This window comes from Erithacus rubecula (assembly GCF_903797595.1).
Source record: "Erithacus rubecula genome assembly, chromosome: 14".
Lineage (NCBI taxonomy): Eukaryota > Metazoa > Chordata > Aves > Passeriformes > Muscicapidae > Erithacus > Erithacus rubecula.
The window spans coordinates 16,823,801-16,849,002 of record NC_136666.1 but is presented as its reverse complement, the minus strand read 5'-3'; the positions used below and the strand labels follow the sequence as shown (position 1 = coordinate 16,849,002).

Here is a 25,202-nt window from a genome sequence, read left to right as displayed (position 1 = left end):
CGAGCACGGGCTGCGGCCACCTGCTGCTCCAGCAGCGCTGGGGAGGGAAAGGCGTGCGGGGCCCCTTCCCCGGGCACCGGGGGACTCCCATCTGCAAGGTGGAGAAGCGGGGCCGGAGGGTGGGAGCTGCTCAGGAGCCCTCGGGTCGCCCGGCGGGGCGCGGGTGCGGAGGGGGAGGCTGCTCCTGCCCTAACCTTGCCCACCCCGTCCCCGTCCTGCGCCGGAGCCGGGCGCGGCCGGGTGAGTCAGCGCCCTGCCGGGGGGGAGCCGGGGAGGGAAGGGCCCGCCCGGCCCTACAAAACCCCGCCCGGAGCTCTGCGGGCCCCAGCCGCTGGCAGAGCCGCCCGAGGAGCCGCCCGAGTGTCCGGCAGAGCCGCCGTGCCCGCCCCAGCCAGGTGAGCCCGCGGCGGAGCGGGGGAGGCGCCGGGGCCGGGGCCGGGCGGGGGTCGCGCTGCGGGAGCCGCTGCCGCGGGCAGGATGCGGGGCGGGCTGGGGGCTGCTGGCCCCTGCCGCGCCCGGCTCCTGTTCCTCCAGCCCTCCCCGCCTGCCGTTTTTCTGTGCTCGGTTCCACGTCGGGACGGTGGGGCCGTGGGCGAGGCAGCCCTCGGGAAGCTTCTTGCGCCCCGCAGCAACTCTGGGTGTGGCGACCGCGCTCAGGAAAAAGGAACTGGTCCCAAACTTAGTCAAACTTCCCTGGATAGTCATTTCTTCTGGTCGTTAAGGCGCACAAAGGCTCAGCGGGGTTGAGCACGGTACTGTCCGTTCGCTCCTCGGCGCGGAGGAGCTGTGCGGGGCAGCCAGGCTCGCCGAAGGCGGAGCTCATTCAATTGGAGCGAGGCTGGAATTGCTCCCGCAGGCACGGCGGAGCCCCGAGCCCGCCAGATCAGGGGCCCATTCCATTCCATTCCATTCCATCCCATCCCCTCCGGTGCGGCAGCAGGGCGGTGCCGGTGCCGGTGCCGGTGCGATGCTCCCCGTGCGCTCCCGCTCGGGCGGGGCTCTGCTCCCACCCTGCCCGGCCAGCAGCGGAATTGCGGAGATCCTGCTCTGCCTTTGGCACTGTCAGCTCGGACACCGCCTCCAGTGAGGAGGCGAGGTAGGGCAGAGGAATGTTGCCAGGTATTTTAGCTGAAAGAGAAGTGAAATTACTTCAGGATAATTTTGCAGAAGTCAGTTGCGTGCTTGTATGTGACAGCTTTACTTCTGTTTAACATTAGTTCTTATATTCATATTCAAATGCTATATCTAGACCCGGTGTACAGGTCAAGAGTGAAAAACTTCTGGAGCCAGTATGTCCCTGAGTGATTCATCCCTGTGTGTGCCTTCTGCTGCTAGAGCTGGTTTTGATCAGCAGCCCTAGTGGGTAGAGTTTCCATTGGCCAGTATTTGGTGTAGTTTGCCTTGATGAACAAAAGGAAAAAAACCACAAACAAATCCAAAAAAAGCCAAACCCAAAGAGGTTTTCTTGTAAAGTCTCAAAAATGAGAATAACTTGAATTTAAAGAAACAAAAAGTCTTTAATTTTGTATGTACATGGTATCTTCCTGGAATGGAACTTCCTGGGTTATTAGCAATGCCCATGGAAGAAAACAGTTCAAGTATGTTTGTGGTAGTGCAGATTAATAGATTTTGAAATGCTTTTCTTAAAAAATGATTTTGGGTTTTTTTTTTTTTTGCTCCAAATAGTGGCTTTAAATGATGTGCTAAACCTTATTGGGTGGTTTGAGGAGATGGAGCCTTTGCTGTTTTTACTCCTGCTTAGCATTGTATATAAATTAATGATTTTGAGCCCTTGATTCATTTACAGCAGATGCTGTAGATCCCCCTCACTCTCCCTCATCTCCTCTGTTAACAGGCTTGCCCTAGTTCTTGGACACCAGTGTGCTCCAAGTGGAAGAGTTTCCATTCTCTCACTCTGCTCTTGGCTTGGCTCAGATGTCTGGGGACACCCTTTGCTCTGCCTACTATAATTGTTTCTTAAAATGCTAACTCTGCTTATTGAGCAATGAAGTTGTTTGTGCATACCTGAAACTTTTCCATGGAACACTGAGGTTTTTTTCCATTTTTCCATGTGTGTGAGCTGGCCCTGAAAATCAAGATCGGGGCTGCTTTTTAAACATATGTTCTTTCATTACCAAGGAGTTTCAGGGATAAGTTGGTGAATAGAGACTGGGCCAGTATTTTAATAGACCTGTAAACCAAAACATGCCATCTGTTTTAGCAGAATAATATGATTCAGATTGTGTAATGTGCATTTAGAAACTGGTTATAGAAAAGCCTTAAGGTGAAACATTAGTTTACAGCTGGAAGGTAAAACTTGATTCCTTTCCAATGTAAGGAAGAACAGGCTGGTGCAAGTGTTTTCTATTTACATGTTCAAACCCATCCAGAACTTGCCAAAACGACATGAGATAGAATCAGTCCATCAGAGAACAGTGAGAGTCTGTTCTGAAATGCAAGTGCTTTACAGAGCAGGGTGTGGCAAGAGCTATGTTTGTTCTCAAGGTAAAAAAAAAATCTTTCTCTGCAATGATTCTTGCAAGAACTCCCTTTTTTTTTTTTTTTTTTTTTCTTTTTTTTCTTCTTTTGCCAGCTTGCTGTTGATGGGCAGTTAGTTGCTATGGCATTGTTGTGTTCTGGTAATATGAACCTGGAGTTACCAACCCTACTGTGAGGGTGGTGTTATATTCTGTTCCTTCCACTCTGATCACTGTTTTTGTTCCAGCAACCTTATCAGTGTGGTTTTTTAAATTGCTTAGAAACATTAATCTTGCAAAAAGCTGTTCCACTGATTTTAATTTTTTTTTTTAATGTGAAAGGTTATGCTGCTGCTGATTTGCTTCAGCTCTCACTGGTGTTCCCTTTGTGACAAAAAAGACTAAATGACTTCAGTTGCTTATCATTTTGGTAATAGTTGAAATACTGTCAGAGTACAAAGGTCCTCACAGATAGGCTCTTCATGTTATGAAGAGGAAACATCAGGAAGTCCATAACTCAGGAATGTATAGTCAGTCCCCCTCTAAACCAGCCATGATTAATAATGCCAACAGCAGATAACAGCTTATTACAACTTCTGCAGTCTGTCTTTAAAGGCCTGGGGTTGGATTTTAACTTCTGAAAAAGCATTTATTCTCCAAATATATCGTGTATGACTGTCATTTTGGTTCTCTATCTTACTTTTTCTTCCAATGGAATCTTACTTTTTGTTAAGTGAAGTTGCTTTTGTTACTTAAAACCTAGATTGTTTCAGAAGATGGAAGATTCTCTTTCAGTGTTCTAAGTGAGGAAATGTGAGATAGCAGTTAGACTACAAAAGTACTGTAATTTTGCTGCTGTGTTTTATTCTTGTAGCACTACCTATTTTTGCCAAAAGATAAAGATTTCTTTGCTTTTCTCTTTACAGGAGCTAAAAATAAAATTAATTATTAATTAATTAAAATACCCTGCCACTTTCCCCTAGCATTTTAAACCAAATCACCATTATCATGAAACTATTTCAAATTTTCTGGTTCCCCAAGCTCTTATTGGTCATTGAGAGTGGAGGAGATTGGTTTGTCTGGGAAATTGGCCTGGGTGGCTGGTACCAAGGAAGAATTGTCCTGTCCTTTCTGATGAGAAATCTGAGAGCAGGGCTTTGGGAATGCATCAAGCCTTTTAAATATTGCCCCTGGCTTTGCAAACTTTGTTCTAAACTGAGAGACCCTTCCACTAAAAACAGTGATACAGCTCTGGGAAACTCCCTGACCAGAAAAGATGAAGTATTGGAACTTTTTATCACATCAATGTTGATTTCTGCAATGTATATAATCCATCTCAGGGGTGGGATTTCCCTGTTTTTTTTTTTACATGTACAAGGAAGATGTTCTTCAGGTCCTGGCAATGGAGCATTGATATTAACTTGCCACAATAACTCTTCTTTTTGGAGTCCTTGTTACCTTATCTCTGATAATTGTGTTATTGAGTGGTGTTCTGGAGAACTACCACAAAACCACAAGGCCCAGTATCTAGGGTTAAAGATTAAACAGGGTTATCATTTTGTAAAAAGCCTGCAAGGAAATAATTCCACTGCATTTCCTGAGTACTTGAGGAATTGGGCATGTAATTTAAATTCTATTATCTGTTGCTATTCTTTGACTTTGAGCTGGACCAAGTTGTGTTGTTTCTGAATAATCTTCCTGAATTTTCAGTTTAGGCAACTCTGTTTCTGTGGCAGAGATTCTCAAATTCCTGTTTAAGTATCTAAAATGCAGAAAGGATTTTTTATTTTACATGGAATGAAGACCTCTTGTTGCATTATTCATGGTGGTGTGGCTTGGAAACTCTTAAATCTTCTTTCCTGCTTGGTATTAGCAGATCCATTGGATTGTCACTTGAAGTACTGTAGTGTTTCAAGACTGGTATAACTAAATATATTTAAATCAACTTGCTCTTTTTTTCTCTTCCTCCAGCATTCTTCCAAGATGTCCACTGTTCATGAAATTTTAAGCAAACTCACCCTTGAAGGAGATGTAAGTATTTTTATCTAAGCAAGAAAAGTTTATTTTACTTAAAATTTATCTTGTTCCTTTTACAGGACTTCTGCAGCAACAATTGTTCTCAGCTGTACAGTTTACAAGATTCCACACATCTCTTAAACTTTTATTGGCTAAAAATCCCAATCAGCAGTGATTAGTGTTCATCCACAAACCAGATGTAAACCGTAGGACAGTTGTGTGATTTAATGAGAGTTCTAACTGGCCAGCAGCATGAGCAGTATCCTCCTGCTGAGCCTCATCAAAGAGATCACAGGTCAAACAATGGCTGGTTTGCATCTCTGTCCCTCTTTCTTCCAAAGAAACAAGTGAGTTATTTATGATAACAGAAGATGGAAATATATTTGGCGTTGCTGATACCCTCTTTCTTTTTTTTTTTTTTTTTTTTTTTTCCCTAGTTAAAAATTGAAAACATTATGGAAGCAAAGATATTGGGGTTTTAACTCCTGTAATGGATATCCCCAAAACTGAACTAGCTCTTGAAAAAAATTATTTCCTCAAACTTATTTTCTCATATTCTGTTTTATTATGGATTGTGTATTTTTTCTCCACATCTGCACTTGGTTTATAGTTTTATTGAAATACCAGAAAGCCAGAGTCATTGTTTAATTTCTTAAGGTGCAGTTAGATGGTAGATTACCAGTGTGTTATCAGGATATTGTGTCATTAATCTGTGGTTCAGTGATTATCACTGAAGAGGAAGTGAATCCTATCCATGCATTATTTCATCACATTTCTGATGAATTTGCTACACATAGAAATCTTACAGCTGGTAGCTCTGGATCTGAGCTTGGTACAAGCAAATGTTTTGCCAGTTTTTGTTACTTGTTGCAAAATTAATTATACCAGACTGTGTTTGTGGAAGAGCTGGCCAGTGCACTGTAGGTAAGTAGTAAAACTGGTTTTGTAGTGCAAAAGCAGTCAAGTCTTCAGCTTTCATAGTTGTATATTTCAATGGAGAATTACTTTTGGAATAACAATTAAGCAATCTAATCTCACAGGCAGAAATGTTTCTTCCTCGATGTAGTTGCAAAAGTCAGATTTGAACACTGTTCCATAGCAGCATTTCCATCAGAAACCCTTCACCCTCCTGTTTCCCAACAGAAATAAATTTGTCAAGCTCAGAGGAAGTAAAGCAGTTGGAGGACCTCTGAAGCACACTAAATGCATAGGAGAAAACCAATTTCTCTGCTTTAGTTTGGCCCAGATAGGTGGTGCAGTTGCACATTATCTGGACTTTTATTGCCACGTTGTAAAGAATTGCCCCATTGTAAAGAATGAACTAAATGGAAAGTCAGTTTGAAAGCTGTCTTGTCTGAAAATTTACAGTACTGGTACTGTGGTACAGTAGTGTGGCAGAGTAATTGGATAGCTTGGAATTGAAATGGCTGTTTTTTCATAGGCAATCACCCTGATAAGACCTGTCAGGTTCTCAGGGAAACTCAGGCTGACTTGGTACATGCCTTGAGTGGAGGGGCAAAATGACCACTAAATTTGCAAATATGCTGTGCATTTTGTTAGTGTATGCTATCAACTTTACAGCAAACTACTCCATCCAAATTACTCAGGAAATACTTAGAGCTGGGTGGAAGGAAAGGAACCCAGCTCTGCTAAGGTGATCAGGGGATTTACTCCAGATTATCCAGTGCTGGATAATGAGCAGTGCCCCAGGATGGTGGATGCTGGCTGAGGAATCCTTCAGGCACACAGATTTCTCTGGGGCTGCATTGCATGTCTCCATTTACTGTTTCAATTGCCAGCTTGATCCACTCAAAGGAAAGTCTGTGTTTTGTGGTGTGGCTCTGGGCCAGACTGGGGCCACTTTGCTGGACTGAACTGATGGTAAGAGACAAAAGAAAATGATTCAGTTTATTGGTGCTGTTTTGACTCCCTAGATCCACAGCACAAAGCAGACTGTCTCCAGAAGGCACAGGGGTAACTGCCAGAGGAATCTTAAAACCTATCCTCTTAAAAATTTGCATCTAAGAGTATTTTTCAGGGGTATCAGGATATCTTAGTTCTGTTCATGAACCCAAGTTCCTTTTGGAGTTACAGATGGAAATAAAAGATTCTGGGGACCTTTTCCAGGAAAGCTTAGGAATTGGCTGTGGCAATTTCAGGTGCTGGTAACTCTACCTCTCTGCCAGAGGTTTAGGTGTCTGTGTTGAACTGAGCAGAGTGGGATTTGTGAATATTACCCAGCTACTTGTATGAAAATCCTTGCTTTCATTTAAACTTGCCCTAGGAGGTGATAACAAGCTGTTATTTTACACTAAGCATCTGAGAAGAGTTGAATCCCTGTTCAGATCACCCTCTGTTTACAGCTGTAATCCTCAGGAATAGACCATAATAAACAGCTGACAAAATCTGGTAGCTTGGAAAGGGTTGCATCTGTTTACTAAATGAGTTTACCTGCAAGTCCTCTTAGCAGAGGTAATTTGAAATGCTGCTTAAAGCAAGTATCTGGAGGCCAAGAGTTTCAAGAAATTATGATTATTTTCTGCTTTCTAGAACTATGGCCTTAAATAGAATTTTTTTTGTGTTTTCTTTAAAGTTTATGTGATGTGCACAAAACTTTTTCTGACTCTATCATTGTCAACCTTAAATTTCCTTAATTTTTAAAATTTTTTTTGCAGGCTATAATCAAAAGTAAAATATTGACTTCAAATCTAAAACACTGTAGAAATTTAACTTTCTTGGAATTAGCTTCCTCTAGTCATTTTCCTTCAGATCTAGCCAGAAAACTCCAGATTTTAGAATACTGAAATTTAGTGAGTGAACTTGGGAGGCGTTGGGTTTTTGCTGCATTAAATAAAATCTCTATTTGTATATATTCTGTGTCATAATAAGTATGTTGTGAGTGGATTTCTGGGCAATACACTTGAGGAGGAGATAATTCAGTGGCTCTTAGCTGAATTCCATTTTCACAGATACCTGATAATTGTCGATTCCTGGTAATTGTTGCATTTAAACTTTGGGCTGAATACCAGGTAATGCAGAGCCATGTGCTTTATTAATTGCACAATTTAACTCTGAAGGATTATTTTTTTTTGTTTTTTTGTTCTCCCAGCATTCTCTCCCCCCAAGTGCATATGCCACAGTGAAAGCTTACTCCAACTTTGATGCTGACCGGGATGCTGCTGCCCTTGAAACAGCCATCAAGACCAAAGGTGGGTGAGCAGCAGGAGCTTCCATTCTGTGATAAGGTAGAGGACAAAACACAAATAAAACTCTGTTTCAACACCAACATTTTGATATCCTCACTCGAGGGTATCTGCTTTAGGAGGTGTTGGATTCCTCAGGCTGACTTGACCAAGTTAAATTTTATACCCTGGAATTGCAAAGATACAGGGCAGAGTGTATGACTGTTCTGCTCTGTAATATCTAAATATTTCAGCATTCATTCACACTCTTCTGATTAACTCCTCAGAGGTTGCTAAGCCATCTGTTGGGACCTCTGGAAAATACTGTGATGTGTTTATTTGGGCTTAGATCTACCTGCAAAAACTATACTGCACAAATGCATTGTCCAGCCCTTTTCAGGGCTTTAAGTGGAGCTGAATTAAATGTAGGGGGTTTATATATATCCACCAGCCTAGGAAGAGAAAAGTGCAAAAACAGCTCCAGGTTATATAAAACCTTGTATTTAGCAATTGTTCAACCTAGAGGTTGCATAATGCAAATAACTTGTTAAAGTTCTGGCTTGGTCCTTCTGGTATAAATGCCATGGCTATGTTTCATTTTTATGCTCTTTAATGTTTCTGAATCTAATTCATTGAGTGCCTTGGCCAATGTAAATGTTGGCTTTTTGCTGCACAGGACAAGAAGCTGTTTATTTTCTATGTAATTTTCTATGTTATTTCTATGTTATTTTCTATGTTTATTTTCTACTGTGTTTGGTGTATAGATTAGCTGATGTACCTGAACCTAAACAGAAGAAACTATCTGGAAGAGCTTATGTTAGATTTCCTTTTCTTTTTTTCCTGTAGCAAAGACAATTGTTTAAGTCTCTTTTCTGTTTCAGAGTTATTTCCTAGCATTTACACTTAGTGTGTCTCAAGTGCTTGTTAAATAATTTTGTCAGACTAGGTTGTGAATATTTGTTACTTGCAGCCTTCTGCTGAGGTTTCATGGGATACTTTTTTATTCTATGTGTGGCAAAATTCATACACAGGTTTGTTGTAGGAAAGGGCTCAGAACACAGATCTGTAATAAATTCATTATATCCAGAAACTGGTAAAACAATGATGACACATAAACCAGTCAATTCAATTTTACAGAAAGGTCTTCTGTGTATGTAGTATATCCAACATGCACAATCCTTTTGGCAGAGATTTTAAGATTATGAAGTAAAGGTTTTTAGAGGCTCTCTGCAGTCTTGCTGGTGAGAGAGGGCAATGCCTGAAATCCACCAAACTGCATCAGTCACATATTCCAAATATTAAAACTGTCACTAAGGAAATGTCTCATTGCAACATGGTTTGGGTTTGGTGAACTGTTGCTAAGCAGAATAGCAGAGCTGAAATTATGGTCTTGTTTAATGTAAATTTTTCCCTTTGACCCCATTCATGTTCATTTCCTCATTTTTGCTGATTGAGTTCCAACACTGTCAGCTTACCAATGCCATTACATTGCCTCTTCCACAAGAAAAGCTGTTATTAAGCAGAATTTTCCTTTCCATTCCCCATTGGTAGAAAAGCAGGGATAAAATCTGCCTAGCCAGAATAAATTTGGAAATAAACTCTGTTTCATTGCCTTGAAACTTTCAGAAACTTCAGCAAGCAGCAAAATACTTGAGCTGCTGTCCTGCCCCACCTCAGAGCTGTGAGTCAGCATCCTGTGCATGAAACATGAATGAAGGAAAAACACTCACTTTCCACTGAATGCCAGAGCCATGAGTTAATTTCATATTTCCATGGCATGTATATAACAAACTTGGGTGCAGTCAGTCATTTGTGGGCTTCTAATCTGTAGCAATTGTGCTACAACTTGAAAATGTCATTTGCTTTTGTGAATGCCAAGAATGGTTTAAATTCAGGATTTATTAAAAAGCTTAAGACACTGGCTTGTGCTGTGGGCCTGCAACAGCTGAAAGGCTCAATGTCTGTGTGTGGCCATTTCTGGACAGGGAGAATTTGTTTTCTCTTATAATGTGGGAACATTTTAAAATGTGTGGGAGTAGATTATGGCTGAAATGTGCAGTCAGCCTGTTTTTCACTCAGAGTTTGTAACTTAGACACATGATGCTTTCCAGGGCCTCATGGCATCATTTGCATTCCAAGCCTGTGTAAGAGCACTGATGTAGGTCTGCCTCAGCACCAGATGAGGACATGAGGCTACCAAATGTAGTATTTCATCATGAAAAATGTGGTGAAGAAAAAGAGAGAATTTTGGGATTTGACTTATAATATTAGACATGAGGCTACCAAGTGTAGTATTTCATCATGAAAAATGTGATGAAGAAAGAGAGAATATTTTAGGATTTGACTTATAATATTAGACTGTGCAGCTAGGGGCTAAAAGGTTTTTTGCAAGATTTCTACTTTAATGATTCATTTTTATACTATCTGTTGCAGTTCTTTGTTTCAGGTTAATTTGGGTAACAGGGAAGAGAAATGTAGCTGGATTCTGGCAGGGATCTGAGTCCTGCTAGTAGCTGCTGATCCAGGACTTACTATCTGGGTTTTTTTATAAAGAAATCATCTTTTACACTGATATGTATGCAAGTGTGAAAGAAGCTATTCATAATATTTTTATTAAGCAGGGAGAATGGAGGTGAAGCTCTGGGCTTGTTCTGACCTCTTGATTAGAGCCACCTGTTCACTTCAAAAGCTGACAGTTGTACTGAAGTGCATGGATTTGGAATCATTTCCTTAAAACTAAAATGATTTCCTTAAAACTTTGCAGCTATGCAGCTCACTTAAAAGATAAGTTGGGAGTTTGGACATCCACATACCAGTTACAGCTCAGCATGGATCTTCCAGTGGTTTCAAAAAGAAGCAGCACATACTTAATTCTTCCAGTGTCAAAAATCCCTTCTGTCTTTTGAGCCTCTGAAACATACTGAATTAAATATACTGGTTTATTTTTCCATTTCCATGTTTGGAGTGGTGGATTAAATAGAAAATATAACTTCATTAAGAAGTTTTAATTGAAAAAACTCCACTGAAATTACAGGACAGGATTTAGTAAGTACAAGTTTTAAAGTCTGTGTTCTTGAGCAGCTTTTAGCAGAATTCTGAGTGCTTGAGAACTAATGCACAGACACAAAGTGAAGCACAAGACAGAGTGACAGAGCTGGTCACAAACTAAACTTTGAGGTGAGTCCAAAGATGTGCATCCCATCAGAAATCTGGGTGGGTTTTTATTGGTGCCTTTTCCCCCACAGCCAGGACAGGATCAACACCAACTAGTGAGAGCTCTGCTCCAGACACATGTGCTGTGTTTGGAGTGCTGGGGAGCATCCTGAAACAAAAACAGGGGCAGGAAACTTCTCTAACTGTGCCTTGTGTCTTTGTAGGTGTGGACGAGGTCACCATCATCAACATCCTGACAAACCGCAACAATGAGCAGAGGCAGGACATTGCTTTTGCCTATCAGAGGAGAACCAAAAAGGTAGCAAAACATGGAGAAATATGAATTATTGAATATTTTTCTTGTGGAAAATTAGTGTCTTTTCACTGAAATTTAAGATGCATTTACTTTGTCCATGTTGTCACAGTTTAGGACTGGTAGAACTTTGAAATGTGTTGAATGTGCACAGGTGAAACTGCAATCTGTTGGAGATAGTGGTTTCCTAAAACCTTCAGAAATCACCTCAGGATTCCCTGGTGAAATGTGCTAAAAATACTGAGAAGTATTTGAAGGAAAAAATCAAAGAGAGATGCTTTAGGGGGTTATTTATTTGGGTTTCTTTTTTCTTTTGGTTTATATTTTTTTGGGGGGGGGGGGGGGTTGGATTTTTATTTTGTTAAGACAACTCAGCATACAGGAGGTGTTCTGTTTCTGATCCACAGCTAACTTAGCTGAGAAAGAACTGCAGTCAGTACTGCTATGAGCACTGCAGCTGTGGAATAGTGATGTAATGAGTTGAACTGTCATTAAAAATTATCCTGGCAAAAATACCTTAAGTACTGATCTGCTGATGGAGGGAAATTAGTAAGATATGTGCAGAATTCTGCAAAATGAGTCTTGCTGTCTGGGAGGCAAGAGAGTTCTTCTCTTTTGAAGTTTTGAGAACCTTATTTGAAGTTTCGTGCTGGTGAAAAAGAAGAAACTTACCTAGAGCTCAGATTATGATGAATGTATCTCTTCCAGGTTTGCCAGACCCCAAATGGTAGTCCTCCAGTAGCATCCCAGAATACTCATCTGAAACCGAATGTACATAAATGTAGATTTAAATTTTGGAAGTTCACCAGCTTTTGTGCATGTCTGATAGAAGCACAGCATGTGCATGTGTGCACATGTCTGCACATCCTTCCCTGGGGACACTGGGACATTCTGCACATAAATGGACCCCAGTCATGAAATGTGTTGCTTTAAACTTTACGTGTTCTGCATGACACATGCAAAAATGCACAGTCAAGAAAATCTGCAACTTTTTTCATGTTTCTCTCTCACTTTTTTCCTTGCTATGACCCAAGAACAAACTGAATTTATCAGAAGTTTAACAAGTGCCAAAGAATAAAACAGTCATATAAAGAATGGAAATGTGCAGTAGAGATAAGCCTGTGAGGAGGATGTGGGATGTGAAAAGACACGTAGGTATATCTTGTAGGGACAGTGTCTGATGGTTTTCTTTGCCAGCAGTTGTGCAGATTTTTTTGGCAATGTGTTGTGCTGTACTAGGCTGCTTGCTTTATGTGTTGCAGGATCTAACAGATCCCAATAGAAATTGTAATTTTTAAATGTCACATAGTCTAGCTCTTCTAATTCTTTTGGGATGAGCAGTGTCTGATGGAAACCCTTGGTTTAGGTTGGAGGGGAGTATCCTAAATGGAATAGTTGTACTAAAATGTTTCTTGGTCTAAAGTGCCCCAACCCCCATTCTCTCTCTTGGTTGATCCATGCAGTAAGTGCATGCACTATTAGCATAAAGTGCCCTGGATTAAGTGGGTGACTCTGGAAATTACCTAAATGCCTTGGCTCATTATCTCTCTGGCACAACTCTGCAATTCAGCTGAGCTCACTTTCTCTCCTTTTCCTTGCCTCTGCAGATCAGTGGTTGTTAGTGAGAAATGCAGCAATTCCCTTCTGAATGCTGCAAATTTAACTTCAGTTTAGGGAATACATGGATCTGAGGCTTGATCCCAGAGATTTCATCTTTGTAGCATACACTACAGGGAAGCTGATAACTAGTATAGTTCAAGTTGCATCTGAAACCCATAAGAGGACATGGGCTCTGTTTGGTGCAGATTTGCATCCTCTACAGTGACTGTTTCTTTTTTTTGTAGAGCTGACTGGCAATTAACAATAGGGATTTAGGCTACAATCTTCTACAGTTTCCTTGAAGACAGGCATAATTTTTCAGTGGTCAGGGATGATTTTTTAATCTCCTCAGATAGCTGGTTGGGAACTGGGCCTTGCAGTGGAATAAGTGTGCTGTCAGTTTTCCCAAGTCTTAGCTAGTAAAGAGCTAGGATAAGAGGAAAACCACAAATAATACAGTTCTGCTGGGAAAACTGTGGGAGTATGATGGGGAAGCACTGACCACAGGGAGTCAAGCTCAGATCCATCTGTGCCTATTAGCTCCAACAAAGCATCACTGCTTGAGGACTGGAGTGAAGCTGTTCAGATGTGTCTGCACTGTGATTCCCAGCACTTTGTCAGACACTGGTGCATTTCTTCATGTTTTCAGAGGATTAGAAAAAAAACCACCTTGCCCTAATTTCTTTCTTAGGCTTTCACAGTCAGAAAGCTCTTTATGTTTCTGTTTTCTTGTCTGTTGTGTAAGAAACACTGCTGCAAGCTTGGAGACTTAAAGCCCTGCAGGTGAAATTCTCTGGAGATCAGAAGTGAGCTTTAATTTATTTTCTTCCATGGTCCCATCTGTTTTCCAGGAACTTTCTGCAGCACTCAAGTCTGCTCTCTCAGGTCATTTGGAGGCAGTGATCTTGGGCTTGCTGAAGACACCAGCACAGTATGATGCCTCTGAATTGAAAGCTGCCATGAAGGTAAAGAAGCTTTGAAATTTCATGTTGTTGGTCTGATGGTGCTGTCATGAGAAAGAGTAGGGACCTCATATCCAGGGCCATGGTTTTCAAACTGATTTTTTTCTTTTTTTTAGTGCTACAGTTTAAATATCCAGCTGCAAGGCATCCAAAATGAGAGAAATCATGGAACTATATTTAAATCAGGAATTTTTAAAGTCTTAATTAAATCCTCTCTTTGATGAAAAAGTTATTCTTGTCAGCTCAGGAGTAGGCTGCTCTGCCTGGCTGCTTTGCTGACTGCTCTTACAAATCATGCACAGGTTCATAGTGTGAGAGATCTTGTTGGCAGGATCCATCAGATCCTCTGCTGGCACTTACAGGCTTAAACAGGAGTTTTCAGTTACTGGGTCATCACTGATCTGGAAAGAACATCCTGTACTGGACCTGCCCTTGTGTAAAAGACAAGGAAGATGTGGCATCAAAAGCAGTCTGCAAAAAGAGGTGTCTGCTCTGCAGGCCACTGAAGCAAGATTTGATAGGTGTTCATACCAGTACAATCATCTTTTTAAGCAAACTAAGGTGTGGGAAATTGTAGTTATGATCATCTAATCATCACATTCTGAATGTTCTCGTTCAATTCTTAATTTTTTTAAGAATTAAAGGTAAGTACTTAGTTATGTCTAAAATTTAGAACATGTCAATTAAGCCTATTAATTAACTTCTCTAGATAATTAAAAATGAGTTAATAAGCAAATAAGAAAACAAAACCACCCCCTCCACCACATAAACACACACACTACTCTCACCCCCCCAAAAAAATTTCTTAAATCCCCAAACTCAGAAAAGCAATTTACTATGGAGATGGTAACTCTTCACCTGTGGGCCAAATGCCCTGTTTGAGTAATCAGATGCTGCCCTCTCCTGGTCTGAGTACAGCCTATTCATAATTCATTGTGACTCAGACAAGTTTCAGGTTTGGGATCAAAGACCAAGCAATGCCTCATAGTCCCAAATGTAGAATATTCTGTGCTCTCCATGGGTTGCTCTTTCCAGCTCCCAAATATCTGGTCTGAGTTAGCAAAACCTCTCAATGCTCTGAATTTGCTGGAGCTTAAATTTGGCTTGATACATGGAGAATTACAAGCTATGACTTTGGCATCTGAGTTGAAGAAAGCAAAGTCATCACTGATGTGTTAATTATTTTTCTGTTACACATTCTTGAAAATATTTAAAAAATTTTAGGAAATTATATATGTTTCTAGTCTTCATTTTTTCCCAGATGCTTGTTAGAGCCATTGTGTGGAAATCTCTCCTAGTTCTGCCTGAGACACATTTTCTCAGGATGTTACTTCTCTTGAAATCCTGTGGAAACTATGCCCATTTTTACCACTTGTAAAATGACATTCTGTTACAGGTGGGCTTAACAAACAGCATCTTAACAGGAGGATAAAAAACTCAATTTTCTTCCGTGCTCCCAGTGGAGCATGGAGATTTCTCTCCTCAGAAAAAAAAAAAAAAAAATCACACAGGCCATAACAAGCTGATCTTCAGTGATGCTGGTGAGGAAGCCACTGTTGGACATTGCCCAGAGAGAACATTTAGAGGATCTCTAAGCCACTAGAAATATTTCATCTGTTCTCTCCTGTTTGTTGCTAGCTCCTGACTGAGTGCTGTGTGTGTTGCAGGGGCTGGGGACTGATGAAGACACACTCATTGAAATCATCTGCTCCAGAACAAACCAGGAGCTCAGTGAAATCAACAGAGTCTACAGGGACAGTGAGTTTACTTTGCAAGTTTCCATGTGCTATGTCTTTTACACTAAATTGCTTGGATAGATTCCCCTCAGTGAGAATTTCATTATTAGAAAGCTCACTCAAATCTGCTTTGGTTCTCTGTTATTTTGGACTGGTGTTCTGGATATTTGTGTGGTTTACATAGTTTCATCTTGTTGCTTGTTAACAAACAGATTGAAGGCTATTTGCTACTAATAAAGCTGTGTCTAAATGAAATTTTTTATAAGCTTTCCATGAGACACATTGCATGGAACTCATGATTAGCTGGTAGCAATGCTGAGTTTGAGCTCATTGTTCTCATGCCTGACTTAGATTGTAACTGTTTATATGCATAAAACACAGTAATTAGGAGCATTTTTTCTTGCAAAGGAATATTTGTAAGGCACCCTTTTCCTGAATACAACTCTTTGTTTTCTAGTGTACAAGACAGAACTGGAAAAGGACATAATCTCAGACACATCTGGTGATTTCCGCAAGCTCATGGTTGCCCTGGCCAAGGTAGGACTGTTCACAGTTTTCCACTTTTTTAAATGTCCCTGAGTGATGGCTGCCAGTGAAACAATTTGGTTTCTGATGCACTCTTAAATTTCCCTGTATTTTCACTGATTTTTGAGGGTGAAAACAAATATTCAAATGTTGAAGGGCAGAAATGCAGCATAATGGGGGTGGAGTGTGCAGTTACTCATTTAGCAGATTCAGGTTAAAAAAAGAAAAAGAATGGAATATGCACATAGCAAACTGCTGACTTTCTATGAAACCTTTCTGAAATTCTGATGTCTTGTTTGAAGGGCAAAAGGTGTGAAGATAGCTCTGTGATTGATTATGAGCTGATTGACCAGGATGCCAGGGTAAGTGCTGGTACTGAGCCTGGGATATCTCCAGTTGGTCAGGGGATATTGAGCTGTGGAAGTGCAGAGCATTTGTGAAGTGGGTGTGTGTATTTCAGATGGTCCTGCACAGTAATGTTTGCATGGTGTCAGTGAATCTGCCACTTGCAGTCCTGATGCCTTCAGGTATCAATTTTCACAGGCTGCTTATCCACTCTACAGAAGCTCTCTGGTATTTCTTTTAGACTCATGAAGAGAGAGAGCCTTTAAGAAAAGCTAACACATCCACTGCAGTGAAGTTAGTGGTTGTTAATGCTTGTTCCTTACATCTGCATCTGTCAAGAGCAGTTCTGCTGAGGTAAACTGAGCTAAATACAGAGTAAAGCTGTAGCCAGAGGTGAACACAAAGTAATTAGTCTTAGTGTCAGATTTAGATCCTTAAATGTTGTCCTTGACCTGCCCAACCACGTGTCCTTGTGTGTTTCTCTCACAGACACAATTCCAGTAGTGCTTGTTTTTCCATTGAGGAGATTGTATACATCTGCAATGGCTTCTTGTGCAACTCCTGTTTTTTTTGTGATTTTCTTTCTCTTTCTAACCCCAGGACCTCTATGATGCTGGTGTGAAGAGAAAGGGAACTGATGTCCCCAAGTGGATCAACATTATGACTGAAAGAAGTGTTCCCCACCTGCAGAAAGGTACTATTCAAGAGACAGATTTTTTTTTCTTTTAAGAGAAAGTTATAACAAAATGGTAAATATTTAGATTGATATGATTGTGAAAAGCACTCAAAAACATAGGAGATCTCATAAATCTTAATTCATGTCCAAGGTGTTAATTTTTAAACAATCTAGTTATTTCTGTGGATGTGTTGATCTCACATTTTAAGTGTGTACAGTTCTTTTTTGCACAAGTGTAACAATGCTCAATTACATGTCACATACACTGAAAAGAAAGATGTTGCAAACCTAGAAAACATGAATGCAGGAGATCTTGAGAAGCCCTTTTGCTTTTATCTCTGTGCCAGGATAGTTTGGCTATATCATATGTTTAAATTTGCCAGTGAAGACTCAAAAGCAGCTCTGGTACTACTGTAAAGCAGCACATGGGAAAAAATATTTGAAGACTTTTCAGAGGTTAAATCACTGCTGTTTCAAAAAAAATACCAGTACAGGATTAAGATGGTATTTTCCCAGATTATGGAGGTCTTCAAGGAAATCAAAAAGGCCACAGCATGGGACCTTTAGCTGACAAATTTATGCTTGTATTTAAGATGAGATTCTCAGAAGGACTTGCATAGATATTTATTAATCATGTGTCTCTACATTCCTGTGTCTGTGTACATACTTTGGGTGATTATTTCTGCCAGTTCTTGGTCTGGTTTTAATTTCACCTGCTTTCTTTTCTGTGCTAGTCTTTGAGAGGTACAAGAGCTACAGCCCATATGATATGTTGGAAAGCATCAAGAAGGAGGTTAAGGGAGATTTGGAGAATGCCTTTCTTAATCTAGGTAAGTTACCCTGAAGTAAAGACTGTTTTTATACAGGATCTTTACAGGGCTCTTGCAATGTATCATGATAAAGGTAGGGCCTAGATTCACCCTGCTGGATGAGAAATTAGCTGGACATGCTGGTGTTGGATCCACTGGTGTATTTTAGGGTATTGCAGATACTGAGAAGCAGCTTATTTTTACCCTCTGCAAAATATAAACTTTGCTTTCCAGTTAAAATGAAAATGCATGCGTGTTGTGATCTGCTGTTAATTCCACTTTTATTTGATAGAGAGGCTTAATGTTTGTTTCCTCAAGCAAACAAAAAGTTGAAATTTTTCAGTACCCACATAGGTTGGAGAGAAAACAGCATATGTATGAGAGGAGAAGAGAGTCAGGCTGTGAGGGGTGGTAGGGGTTGATTGAAGAGCTGATTTGACACTGAATTCTCTGAAATAGAGAGTTAGAGTGTAGGGCTGATATTGTGCCATGAGGTCAAGATGACAAGGATGTCACTGTGTTTAAGGGTATTCTTTAAGGGGAAAATCCATTTCAAACTAAGGTGGACTGAGAGCTGTGTGATGCAAATGGAGTATAAACAGCTCAGCCTTGAAAAGGAGACTTCTCATGGATTAGTATACAAGGAGTTTTTCCAGAGGAGAAATTGCTTTTAGACGTGGAATCATGAATTGGGAGCTGTGGAGGAGGGCTAGCAGTCTGAATTTATACAATTCTGAAATGAGGCAATTTCCATGGAAGGAAACACTTCCTAAAGATGTGACCATCTGTGGTTCAGTCACAAGCTAAACCAAATGACTTCCAAATAGCAAGTCAGGTAAAAATATTTTCTCTGTGTCCCCTTTTTGAGGGACTTTTGCTGAAAACCTTATTTTGACTACTTGCCATATCTTTAAAAATGGCTGCAATATTCTGTGTCCTGTGTGTGGGCAGGATATTTAACTATTCTCTCTCTCTCCTCAGTCCAGTGCATCCAGAACAAGCAGCTGTATTTTGCAGACAGACTGTATGATTCCATGAAGGTAGGAAAGGCTGTTTTTTCTTTCTACTGTTTGTTTTTGTTGTTGTCATTGTTAAGCTCTTCTGTTCATATGAAATTTGACTGGCATGTGAATAAATTAACAATTACCTACTATTGTTCAATATCCTTCTTTAACAGTTATGAGCCTGGATTATCTATTCATACTCATCTGGTCTAGGGAAATGTAGAAAAGAGTCTCATAATAAAGATCTTTATTACATCAATTGATTATAATTAGCAAAGTTAGACACATCTTTTGCATGTAACTAAGAGCTGATAGCAGAAAAAAACTGTTTATTGAATACCAAAATAAGATATTAAATTTGCCTCAAAACATTTTGTGAAGAAAAAAGATGAAAGAGAAACACCTGGAGAAAGGCATCAGGTGCTTCCAGAAAGACCTGGCGAACCAAAAGTGATCTTTTATTGCTCATCCTGGTTGCCTGTAGTTTGCTGTCCTACCATTAATTAATGGTGGCTTGTTAATTAATGGATTTCAGGCATTGCAGCTCTAAATGTGTCTGTGCTTGCAGGGCAAGGGAACCAGGGACAAGGTCCTGATCAGGATCATGGTGTCCCGCTGCGAGGTGGACATGCTGAAAATCAAGAGTGAATTCAAGAGAAAATATGGAAAATCTCTCTATTATTTCATCCAGGCAAGTTTTTCATCTTTGGTTTTAGATCCTGCAGCAGGATCTTCATTAGATTCGTGGTACCACTGGAATGCTGTGGAAAAACTCACCTTTATCTTCACAGCTGGTATATGCAGGCTTTGTGCAATCAGCTGATGTGTTCTGGGGGAAAATTCTGTTCACCAGTCCATAGCCTCAGAGCAAAAGAAAAGACAATTGTTCTGTGATTGCTGAATGAAAACAGAGCATCTAAATTGCCACTTCATTTCATTGCAGTGCTCAGGGAGAAGGGTCTTTAGCTAGAGTGACTTTTGTCCATTTTTGTGATTAGACAGAAGCTACAGCTGCTAGGTTTTGTCTAACTTGGGGCATAGGTAAGAGCTTGTGCATCTGTTTCAAAGCTAATCTTCACAACAGCATAAACTACATTATTCCTTGTATAGAGTCAAAATCTTAACTTAGAATCTTTTCCTGAAGGTGTCCATTGTAGATTATTAGCAATTTTTTTTGAATAGTGACCTTGACATATGATTTTTGCAGTGATCAGTGAGACAGAGCAGAACCAAGTCCTTCAGCTTTCCTTTGTTGTGTTATTCTTTTTCATACCCGAATTTCTCTGTTCTTGGCTTGCATTTGTATTGCTAGAATGATGAAATCATTTCAGTTCATATGTAAGTAAAACTCAGTCAAGATAGTCTCAGACTGGGCTGAGAAGGCTTCACTGTGAATCATAGGCTGTCCTATGATCTAAATATAGTTAATATGCTTTCACACTTTGACTGCTTCCTAATATGTATTTTAAATTTTTCTTCCCTTGCTTTACAGCAAGACACAAAAGGGGACTACCAGAGGGCACTGCTGAACCTGTGTGGTGGAGAGGACTGAAAACTGTGATACAAGAAACCCAAGTCCACAGACATGCCTTTTTTGCTCTTCATTTTACTGTAACCCTAGAAAACCTGAATTTCCCAGCTAACCTTGACTTGCCCTTTCCCTCCAGAGCCCTGCTGCAGTTTGCTCCCTGTGCTGCCCCTGCCCCTCTTGGCAGCTCTGCTTGGCTCTGCCAAAGATCCTGACAGTGTATAACAGAGAAACTAACCCTGCAGGGGGAAACAGGCTTGTGAAAGGCTCTGCCTCCCTGTGCAATGTTTCTAATAAAACAAATAAAAATGACATTTTACTTTAAGAATACCAGTCTTTCAGACCTTAATTTGAAAACTGTCTGAACAGTTATGTGTATTTAGCTTTTGCTGTCCATTTTGTGTATTGTTTTTATCCTCCTAGGGTATAGGGATGGGGAACAAAGTGACACAGAGCCCTTTTATGCATCCAGAGATCACTGATAAAAATGGTAAAATGGTTTCTTCTTATCACAGCTGTTGATCCCTTAGAATTGCAAAACTGCCTGTAAGTAGCAGATGTTTTCTCTCTGTCACTATCTGGTTTCTAGCCCTGTTTCAATGGCTCAGATACTCCTCAGAGATAATTTTAATATGAGAAGTACACAAGAAGGCTGTTTCATGCCACCTTCATTAGGAGGGTGAGAGATTTTGCTTAAATATCATTGGCTGTAGACCACAAAAAAATATTTGGTATGAAAACACTGCAGTTGGTAAAATATTGATAACTTAAATGCACAAATGATACAATTTTTCAGGAGCAGCTCCAATTTAATGCCTGATGGAGCAGTGTCATTCACACCTGTTTACAAAATGTCTCTCTGTCTAGATTTGTGCATTTAAAAATTATTGCTGAGGTAGCAAATCACTCTTTGAATCTAATTAGGTAAGTCATCTCTCTAAATGTTGCTTGCTCAAATGTGGCCCTATAAAAGAAATCAAACTGCAAGCATTTTTCCAGTCAGTGGAATGAACAACTAGAATTTGATGGCTGGCATGCTCTGCCTCACTGCCACAGGATGTTCAAAATTGCAGGCTGTCTTTCTTCAGGAGCAAATCATATTAAATAAACCAGCAGGATTTCAAAGGCCAGGGCTATTTTTACTGATTTTAGACCAGGAAGTAAATTAGTCTCCTGTGAGATCTAGAAATTTATTTCTTAGCAGTATTTATTTTTGGGGTTTTTTTTTGTTTTTTAATTACTGGCTTACTGATGTTTCAGATAGGAATAAATTTCCAAGTTCTCATGCTGATCTTGTTGTTGGTCACAGCCTTTGCAATAAGCAAGGTGGGTCCCTGTCCATGGTGTATTGCAAAAATCAGGTCTTGGAGACCTTAAAAGATAGGAATACCTTGAGGAATGATGTTTTGACAGTGTTGCAACATTTTATTAGGTAATCCCCACATGGCAAATTAAATATATGATTGAAAAACAAACAACATTTTCTGTTGTTGATCATGTAATTTAGACCATTATCTAAGACCTATTTACATTCAGAAGTAAAAAAAAAACCCCAAAAACCCAAACAAAACAAAACCAACAAAACACAAAAAATCAACAAAAAACCAAAGGAAAACTCCCCAAAAAATCTTAAAATTTGCTATTCCCAGTCTTTGTTGTCCCAAGAATCTGTGAAGAAATTTTTTTCAGGTCAAATCTTGATTCAGTTTCCTCTTTGGTGTTCCCATTCCAATAGCACAGTCAATAACCAGAAGTTTCACACTTCATTGGCACTGTTTCTTTAACTACCCAAATTGCACAGCAAATTGCAGCAATAGCATTTAATTGGATGTGTTTCTTACCAGACCTACTGTTTAACACAGACAGTGAAATACAGAGCTAGAGAACTGTACCAGTAAAACTGAAACTTAGTAAGAGAGTAGTTTCTGACATGGAGAGGTGGTCTTTTTCCTATGTGTAAGGGACACTTTACTGCTCCTTTCAGAATTCACTTACATTTCAGAGGAATTTTTCTAAGTCAGGGTCTAAACATTCCAATTCAAAGTAGGAGAGCATCACTAAAGTCATGTTTGTACTAAGCCATGTTCCTTATTTCTGCAATTCCTGCCTTCATTTAACATAACATCTTACAAACATGTGCATTGATGAGGGGCCATGCAAGATGTTTTACAAGTGAGAATCAGATGTAGAATGGTTTAAATTTAAATGTAGTTCAGCTAAAACTGAAGCCAACATTTACAAACCCTGGTAAAAGAAAAGGTTTCTTACAAGATGGAAGCTTTGACTCCCTGGTGTTAAAACACCTTTCTAATTAATACAATTCTATAATTTTATTTCTCAGGTGGATAATGTTTTCTGTCTGAATATTGCTTTGGCTGTTTACAGGGATTCTTCAGTCTCATAATCTGAAGGTTGTGAGTTTGATCCTCACACAGGGCACCAAAATGTGATGTTCTCTGACCTCCAGTCTCTAGGCATTAACTGCAAAGCTCTTGGCTCCTACTTTGTTGGGTTATCTTAAATAAGCAAAGCAGCTAATATCTTAAATAAGCAAAGCAGCTAAAAAGGTTATTTATTACAAAGCACATCAGTCTCAAAAGACAATGGCAAAGCAAAGCAATAGCAATAAGTGAATGGCTAAAAGCCTGTGGCTAAAAGCACCAACTCTCCCCAGTACAAACTCTTATATAGGATTTTTCCAGCAAGCTAAGATGCAAACTCAGACCACCACTCCTTAACTTATTAGAATTCTAATTTCTTAGCACACCAGGTTACATATAGAATTGTGCATGCATGAAAAATGTCAGCAATATTCTTGCTATAGCTCCATTATGTCTAAGTCCTGTATACAACTGTGGGCCTGGAGCCTCTTGCTGAAGATATCAGTGTGTTTCAACCTTCACTAGAACTTGCACTGCTGCTGTGGCATTTGAAAGCTTTCATTTACTAAAAGCAGTAGAATTCACCCTAAAACTTACTTCTGCTTAAATATCTATTTTATGTGTGAGTGGCTTAATGTACTTCAATCCATGCAAAGGCTTTGATTCCATCCCTGCACTCTGATTTCTCTGAAGAATCCCTGACTCACTCCAACACTCAAATCCCACTGCAGTGAGCACAGATGGGATCCAGAAGCAGCACCTAGAGCAGCAGGTTTTGGTTTGGGGTGGGGTGCCCGTGTTTTTGTGTTTATATCCTGGAGGAAGGGCTGTGTTTTGTGATGTTTGGCAGCAGCTCTTTTTGGGGGTGCACTGGCAGTGGCTGCTCACGAGAGGGAGCTCAGAGAAAGCAGCAAAAAAAAAAAACCCACCCAGCCCTGGAATCTCCCTCCCTACCTGTGAACTCTGCTCTCTCCAAACATTTACATTCCCTGACTCTAAGCCTGCCTGTCAGAAATTCAGTTTCATCCTCCAGGATTTTTTTTTCCTGCTCTCTTCTCTGAAATACTTCACCGGTTTTAATAATTGCTCTCTTTAGGCATAGGCAAACAAAAGGATTTCTTAAGTTTTAATCATAAATTTCCAAAATGGAGAGGTTTTTCTATAAAGAGTGGGTTAATAATGGCAACTAAATGTAAAGGAATTTTCTTTAAAGGAAGGGGTTTTGATCTTGAAATTATCTGCTGCTTCCTGACTTAAATCAGGTACATTGTTATTTTCTCTAGAAAATTAAACATCACTCCATATCTTTTCTGTGTGCATAACATAAAAAATCACAAGCACTGCACACTCATTGCATTTTCACTGTATTTGCTAATAACAAAATATATGTGTTATTAAAGTAGCTTTTCTGAAGGAGATATTTCAATTTATTCATGTGTATTGACCCTCCTTTCCTCTCACCTTGACTGTTCTGTTCACAATGGGCAATGATTTTAAAATTTTAATGCGGGAAAAAATTGTCCAGTTATGTGAAGTGACTGTTAGAATTCATCTTGCATTTTTTTGGGGATCAAGAAAAGAAGATATTCATTAAACTTCTTATGAGTATGGCTTCTTTAAGGTCCTGTTTAATGCTGACCACAAAAAAAACAAACCCCAAACCAATACCATATGCAGCTATTGAAGAAGGTTGATTGGAACACAAACTATTGCTGTGATTTCTTATTGAATAACTGCTAAAGAATATGGCAAATACTCTTACCTGCTAAGTGTCCTTAGCTGTTTTTTCTGACTTTTTTTTCAAGTAATGTTTTTCTTGTAAGGTTAAAATAAAATGTGAGGCTTGTGAAGGCTGTTTCTAATCATACACTGAACTTATCTGAAAATCTGCTTTTAATATTATTATTGAATACTCATTGAATGTATTTTGTCACTTCTGTACAAGAATCAGAATTAATTACTTGATTCAAAATAGGCATCTTATTAAATGTTGAACTTTTCAAATATTTTACAATTACATACTATGAAAGAGAAAGTTTCATTTGAAGTAGCTTTAATACCATTTGTTTTTAAAACAAATGCTGAAGCATTTTAGATCTATGAAATACTAAAGATGGGTAAGTGTTCTGGGAAAATATTTTTGATAACTCTTGTAAAAAAAATTAAATTATTACTAATAATTTCTGTAAATATATCTAATAAATTATATTTTGTTTGTGAAAAGGCATGACAATTAACTTATTGCAAATATATGAACAGTGATATACTCAAATACATCAACAAAGCAACAGTTGGCATTGTACAACAAACACATTAATAACAGGGGATTTTAATTCTTTACAGTCCAGTTTTTCCCTCCACAATTAAAAAAAAAAGAGAAAAAGGTTAGGAGCTCTTCATCTGTGTTTTAGGCCTTGCTGTGAACTCTTAGTTCTGAAATTTCTTCCTCAATTTAGGAAGGTTTTCCCTGTTTTAAACACTTTATATTAACAGATC

The 25,202-nt window shown here is 39.6% G+C and overlaps 1 protein-coding gene across 2 annotated transcripts in view; it reads left to right on the top strand.

The window, feature by feature from the left end:
- The window catches only part of ANXA2 (annexin A2), a 49,610-nt gene extending 28,955 nt beyond the window's left edge, over positions 1–20,655 (top strand). The window contains exons 1-13 of one of the 2 annotated variants that reach the window (XM_079318134.1): positions 258–395; positions 4,449–4,508; positions 7,603–7,702; positions 11,053–11,147; positions 13,592–13,705; positions 15,370–15,460; positions 15,896–15,975; positions 16,266–16,325; positions 16,909–17,002; positions 17,719–17,814; positions 18,775–18,833; positions 19,366–19,488; positions 20,290–20,655. In XM_079318134.1, coding sequence (XP_079174260.1) covers positions 4,461–4,508; positions 7,603–7,702; positions 11,053–11,147; positions 13,592–13,705; positions 15,370–15,460; positions 15,896–15,975; positions 16,266–16,325; positions 16,909–17,002; positions 17,719–17,814; positions 18,775–18,833; positions 19,366–19,488; positions 20,290–20,349 — 1,020 coding nt within the window. In that variant the 5' untranslated portion in view covers positions 258–395; positions 4,449–4,460 and the 3' untranslated portion in view covers positions 20,350–20,655. Of the gene's footprint in view, positions 1–257; positions 396–4,448; positions 4,509–7,602; positions 7,703–11,052; positions 11,148–13,591; positions 13,706–15,369; positions 15,461–15,895; positions 15,976–16,265; positions 16,326–16,908; positions 17,003–17,718; positions 17,815–18,774; positions 18,834–19,365; positions 19,489–20,289 lie in introns of those variants that run through there. The other variant, XM_079318135.1, reaches the window with a different exon arrangement.
- Positions 20,656–25,202: the final 4,547 nt, after the last annotated feature.